Here is a 7,000-nt window from a genome sequence, read left to right as displayed (position 1 = left end):
TGCGTATCCCTGGCGCTCGCTCGGACCGCCGGGGGCGGGGACTGGAGGAGGACGCGGCTTCCTCGGCTCAGGAAGTCTCAGGGACCAGAGCCGAGCCAGCAGCTGGGTGCGGAGCCGAGGAGCAGGAAGCGGCGGCGGAGCCGGAGCGGGGCGGCAAGGCCACCATGGAGACCCGCTACAACCTCAAGAGCCCAGGTAGGGAAGGGAGCGGCCGCCCCCTCCCAGCTCCTAGCACGCATGCGCGGACGGACAGACGGACTGACGGATTGGCAGCTGGGGAGGCCTTGGGCCGCCGCCCCTTCACCTGTCACGGTCTGAGAGCCCCCTTCTCTATTGACTTCGACATTTGGACTGGGCTGAGCGAGACCTCCCAAAGCGAGCCTGGGCCCAGGGAGCCGTCCGCTTGTCCAGTGGCCGGCCCAATTCGAGCTCTTGGAGAGAGGGCCCAGCTCCGACTTGGGCTCCTGCCCACGCCCTGCCCCCACCTTGCGACCTGGGCCTCAGCCCACTCCCTTCCCTCCCCCCATTCTTCTTCCTCCCCTTTCATTCTTCTTAAAGGGGCGGCATCCTAGAGGCAGCCGGAGACTGCGGGATCCCCCGCCGGCTGTCCGCGCCGTCTCTTCAGGCTGCTACCCCCGGACTGGACACTTTCCCGGCAACTTCTCTGACCCGCTTTTTGGGACGGATCGGAGGTGCTGGTGTGTCTGCGTACCTGAAGACTAAGTGTCTGTGGGGAAGTAAAACTGAGCAGGGGTCTGTGGAAGTGTTTCTGTGGCAGACCGTCCCCTCCCCCCTCGGCACCTGAGAAATGCGGGAAGAGGTGCAAAGGAGTGCGCCCGGCGAAGTCAGAGGACCTGGGTACAATTTTGGGCCTCTGTGACCCCTCGGTAACTCCCTTAATCTCTTTGGGCCTCATTTTCTTCCATTATAAGAACACTTCGCTAGGGGACCCCAAAAGTCACTTCTCTCCCTAAAACTCTGATCCTATAAAAAATGTGGGTCCTTTAGCTCCATATGACCTTGGGGGACCCATTCTTTCCGAGATTGTTTTCTTATCTAAAACGGGGGAGTTGGCCCTGGCCCCACATCAAATATTCTTAACCTGGAGTCACAAGAGTATTTTTTTTTGAGGGGGGGAAGAGTGAGACTTATGAACTTGGTTAGGGAAATCAGTTACGCTTTGTTTCACAAACTTTTAACTGAAATTTAGTGTTTTTTCTTAATTATTTAAAAGGAGTCAATAACAGAAAAGAGTAAGAACGCTTGTTTTTATAGTCCTTTTCATCTCTAAATGTCCTTGTGGTCTTAGATTGTTAATGAGTTAACATGGAACCTGAAAGCTTTACTTAAAACACTTTTTGATTAATTATCATCGAATAATTATCACCACCTTACAACCCTTTCTATGAAGTGAGTGTTATGAATATACATATTTCAACTAGGTGAATCCTAAATTCCCTTCTGAATCTGTAGGTCATCAATATCATGCAACTTCATATATGTGTACATTTTACATATGTATATGTATGTATCTATACCTACCTACTTATCCATCCACCTATCTGCCTATTCTTGAAGTCAAGAATAAATTCGTCCCTGACCTGCTTTGATTATGTACTGACTGTGAAATCCTGTAAATCACCTAATCTCAGATACTGTAAATTATAGAGCAGATGCCTATTTGCAGTGGGAGAGGGAATTTCCTCTTCTGGAGTTCCCTGTCTTCTGGAAAACATGGCCCCAGAGTGTCTACTGATTCCTATATATATATATATATGTATGTATATATATATCCCTAGCCAATATAGGGGGGAGGGAAAAGGGGGAGTGGAAGATAGGACCAGTAATTTCATGGGGGTAGGGAACTTTTGATGAGGAAACACTCCATTGATAAGAATCTGTGAACAAGCACTTTTTTTTTTTTAATTGACAAAACATATGCATGGATAATTTTTCAACATCAACCCTTGCAAAAACTTCTGTTCCAACTTTTCCCCTCCTTCCCCCCACTCCCTCCCCCAAATGGCAAGTAGTCCCATACATGTTAAATATGTTAAAGTATATGTTAAATACAATATATGTATACATATTTATACAGTTGTCTTGCTACACAAGAAAAATTGGATTCAGAAAGAAGGTAAAAATAACCTGGGAAGAAAAACAAAAATGCAAGCAAACAATAGCAGAAAGAGTGTAAATGCTATGTTGTGGTCCATACTCATTTCCCAGTGTTCTTTCAGTGGGTGTAGCTGGTTCTGTTAATTTCTGATCAATTGGAACTGATTTGGATCCTCTCATTGTTGAAGATAGCCACTTCCATCAGAATTGATCCTCATATAGTATTGTTGTTGAAGTGTATAGAGATCTCCTGGTTCTGCTCATTTCACTTAGCATTAGTTCATGTAAGTCTCTCCGAGATTCTCTGTATTCATCCTGCTGGTCATTTCTTACAGAACAAGAATATTCCATAACATTCATATACCACATTTTACCCAGCCATTCTCCAATTGATGGGCATCCATTCAATTGCCACTTTCTAGCCACTATTCAAAAAGAGCTGCCACAAACATTTTTGCACATACAGATCCCTTTCCCTTCTTTAATTATCTCTTTGGAATATAAACCTAGTAATAACACTTTTGGATCAAAGGATATGCACAGTTTGACAACTTTTTGAGCATAGTTCCAAATTGCCCTCCAGAATGGTTGGAAGCATTCCTAATTTCACCAACAATGCATCAGTGTCCCAGTTTCCCCACATCCCCTCCAACATTCATCACTGTCTTTTTCTGTCATCTTAGCCAATCTCTGAGAAGTGTGTAGTGCTATCTCAGAGTTGTCTTAATTTGCATTTCTCTGATCAATAATGATTTGGTAGAATCTTTTCATATGGGTAGAAATAGTTTCAATTTCATCATCTGAAAATTCTCTGTTCATATCCTTTGACCATTTATCAATTGGAGAATGGCTGAATAAACACTTATTAAACGTCTATTCTGTATGCCAGGCACTGGGAGCACAAAGCCAAAATAAACAATGAAGTTGACATTTTATTAGCATAGCAACACATAATAATTATTCACATATGGTGCTTTGAGGTTTTCAAAGTATTATATTTATACATTATCATTTAATCCTCATATTTACTCTTGTTAGGTAGGTGTGATCATTATCCCCATTTTATAGATGAGGACATTGAGGTTCAGAGAGCTTAGGTGATTTGTCTAGCGTCAAACATGTATTGTATCTCAATCTATGCTTGAAATCTAGTCTTCCTGACTAGGCAGGGTTTCTAATATGTCTCAGTATGAATACCTTTTAACATATGAAGGAGGAGAGGCCTAGAAAAATGAAATCCCTTATTGGTTAGTACCTGACCTGACGCAGTAATCTAGGACTCTGAACTAAGTCTAGAACTATTTCCACTGTCTGGTACCTCTTTTGTTAACTACATAGATGTTTGTAGATATTCCCTTCGTCAGGGAGAAGGAATTCAAAACAGAAACCCTGATGCCACGACTCCAGTCCTTTTTATGTATACACATATATATGGGCATATATGTATATAGTAAAACACTAATGGCAAAGGGGGCTAATGCCTGTGTAATAGCTGTGCACTAATAAGCATCTTAAGCATCTTTTGATTGATTGCTAGGTACTAGACCATTAAACTAGTGCACTGGCAAAATTTGTGAAATGGAAAAAAAAGGTTAACTGAAATTTTTGGAAAATTAACTAATGGTTTAACCAGCTGTTATTTATTCTCTTCTCCACCCTCACCCCACCCTTTTTTTTTTTTTTTTTTTTTTTTTTTTCCAGTTGGTACTAGGAAAACCAGTAATGTTTACTCCAGGAACTTAGGGTAAAATAGTGCCATATCTGATATTTTTTCTTTTCTCCTGAATATGCAGAACATTAAAAAAAAAAAAAAGTCATTGAACATTAGATTGAACAGGACTTAAAATTCTTTGGTGAAATTTAGATGATATTTGGATGGAATAATAAAATGCAACATTATGTGGTGGAAGAAACATTAATGTTAGTCTGCTGTGGGTAGATTTGTTCATATTTGAGGATGGGTAACTCTTCTAGTCAGTTGCAAAGACAGAAAATTTTTATTTTGACATATTTACTAGAAAGTCAGGATATTGGATTGAATCATAGGATCTCAGGATCAAGAAGCTTAAAAGGAGCTTAGAAAACATCTTGTTCAACTCTCTCATTTTTTTTTTAAAGGGCTGAAGGTCTAGAAAGTTTGTGACTTAACATGATCCTCCTAGAAAAGTAAATGAAGTTAGGATTTGAACCTTCTAATATAAAATCAATGTTCTCTCTACTGTTTCTGGCTGCCTTTGAATTATCCATTCAACACTTATTAAGCAATTACAAAATGAAAGCAGTTCTTGCCTTCAGGGAGCTTCTTAAAATATTCATGTAAGAGCTATATGCATTTAGTTTGCTCTCTTGTTTCTGGAAAAAATGGAAAACATTTCTTGGAAAATAGTGAAGCTCTTTGTTAGTCCTCAGATTTTTATTCCTAGCTTCTCCTTTGGTTTGAGTTGGGTAGAAATACAGATAAACTGGCCTGTTATAGAAAGAGCTGGCTAATATGTAAAGAGCTGCTGTGTTTTTTGTTTTTTTAAGTAAAAAGTATTGAGAATTCTTATTTGAAGAAAATATTTTCAAATCTTTTATGAACCACCTCAAATGAACATGATATTTGATCTCTCCCACCCCTTTCCCATTTAAGTAATTGAGGTCCTTTCAAAAACAGTCTCACTTGATTGTATAAATTCTTGAAGGTGAATTGTTTTGAGTTTTTTTTTTTTTAATAGCACATCTTATTACCAAGCTATTATCCTAGAGTATATATTTGGACATTGAGCCTGATTTTTAGAACACATTCTTACTATTATGCTTATACATACTGTTTTCACTTTTTTTTGATTGAAGAGTTCAAGATTGCTAGTTTTGGTGTGTATGTATATATTTAAATTACGAATTTGAGCACTTTTATAAAAGTAATAAGCAGTAGCCTGTAATATGCTAGTTTTTCTAATCTTTATTAATGCTGATTCACAAAACTCTTCATATAATAAATCTGTGCTTTTCTGCTATGTCAAAGTTAGTTTTTCCCAAGATTTTCTTCAAATAGAAATGAGGGTAATTATAATAATAATGATCATTATTAGCCAACCCATGATTTAGTAGGGTCAGAAGACCTCGGTTTGAATAAAGATAGATATTTTATGGTGTGGGATTATGGATAAGACACTTTGCTTCTTTCATCTATAAAAGGAGGAAAATAACAGCTGAATTATCCATCTGAATAGGTAAAATCAGACTTTGGTAAATTCTTTAGCACTGACTAGTTAATAGAATATCCACCAGAAAGTTCTGATATATGATATACTGATATACTTGTAGATTTTACTGTTTGTCCAGATTATTAGCCCTTGACAAGACTGGAAAGAATGACAGGATTCTGAGCCTATCCCATATATTTGCCCATCTCCAAAAATAAGCACAGCTTATAAACTGTCCCCCTCACTACTTAGCATGATTGCCTGAAGTGAGAACATTTGTTGAATTCAATTGAACCTGGGTTCTTAAACTTTATATTTTAAAAACTTTAATCAAAAATACCAAATTTTTTTTTCAGGTAGATTAAAGTTTTCTGCTTCTTATATTTATTTTCACTTTTTAAAAATACAATACATCAGAATTTATCAGTAGATTGTCCTTGAAGTCCTTGTGTTGGGATTGCCAGACTTAAGCCCAAATCCAAATTCTGCATCATTTGAAGTTTCTTTTAATGTTTTGTTTCTTTTCCCTTTGAGTTTCCTTTACTTTTGAGAAGATCTCTAACTTTTAAATGAAGATCATTGTTGGAAGAATTGTTTGCATTTTGCCTTCAGCCTGAAAATTGTAAACAGTTTAACAATTTTTAAATATTCTCTGTTCTTCTGGTTCTCTCTTGTGATATCCTCTGGACTTGAGAACTGACTAATTCTGTAAGCTGCCATCACTTCCTGACTAGTGGAATCAAATTGAAGAAAATTGAATGACAAAGCAATTGCTGGAATTTCTCTTTAGACTTTTCTTTCTGATTGAAGAATGTAACGTTATGATATCTTGCTCATAAAATACCATTTGCCAATCTCAGAAATTAAGAAACTGCTTTAAAAATATGACACTAGCATCCTGTAATTTAGGATTTATGTACCATATGAATTTTGCTTTCACTAGGCTTTTAACTTTTTTTAAATGACCGTTTTGTACAGATCATACTTAACCTTTCAGGATGCAAACTGGAAGTAGTCACAGGGTCGAGATTTAGAACAAGCAATTTTAGGGATTATATAGTGCAGTTAACTCATTTTACAGATAAGGCAACTGAGACACTGAGACACTGAGAGGGTAAGTGCTTAGGCTCACATACATGGTAAGTGATAGAGCCAGATTCCATTAAAACCCAGAATTTTCCATTGTGCCATGGGGTTAGTACTAATGATAATAATAGTTAATCTTTATATAGTGCTTCCTATGTGCTAGGTACCATGCAAAGTGCTTCACAGTTATCTCATATGATCCTCACAACCCTGGAAGATAGGTATTATTATGATCTTCATTTTATAGATGAGGAAACAAAGTAAACAAGGGTTAAGTGATTAGTGTCAGGGTCACACAATTAATAAATGTGATAGTCAGATTTGAGCTCAGGTCTTCCTAAATCCAGACCAGGTGCACTACCCACTGTGCTCCCTATCCTAGTTCCTTTTAATTTGTAAGATGGAAGAGTCAACATGCTTAGCTGGATATCTAAGAACTACAATGATTTTGATTTTGACTTTCTGACTTGCTATCTTCTGTCCCTAATCTGGTTGTTGCCTAATCTGTTTGTTTTGATCTAGATTTTATATTTCTGACTCTTAATATTTTTATATTTCTGACTCTTAACTTGGTGACTCTGATTTCTGATTGCTCCTTAAAATAGTTT

The 7,000-nt window shown here is 38.1% G+C and overlaps 1 protein-coding gene across 2 annotated transcripts in view; it reads left to right on the top strand.

The window, feature by feature from the left end:
- The first annotated feature begins 76 nt into the window (after positions 1-76).
- The window catches only part of UBE2J1 (ubiquitin conjugating enzyme E2 J1), a 45,830-nt gene continuing 38,906 nt past the window's right edge, over positions 77-7,000 (top strand). The window contains exon 1 of one of the 2 annotated variants that reach the window (XM_051997389.1): positions 77-195. In XM_051997389.1, the coding sequence (XP_051853349.1) occupies positions 165-195 (31 nt within the window). In that variant the 5' untranslated portion in view covers positions 77-164. Of the gene's footprint in view, positions 196-867; positions 888-7,000 lie in introns of those variants that run through there. The other variant, XM_051997391.1, reaches the window with a different exon arrangement.

The sequence above is a fragment of the Antechinus flavipes genome, chromosome 4, assembly GCF_016432865.1.
Source record: "Antechinus flavipes isolate AdamAnt ecotype Samford, QLD, Australia chromosome 4, AdamAnt_v2, whole genome shotgun sequence".
Lineage (NCBI taxonomy): Eukaryota > Metazoa > Chordata > Mammalia > Dasyuromorphia > Dasyuridae > Antechinus > Antechinus flavipes.
The sequence above is the reverse complement of the archived record's forward strand: the minus strand, read 5'-3'. Positions and strand labels throughout refer to the sequence as shown.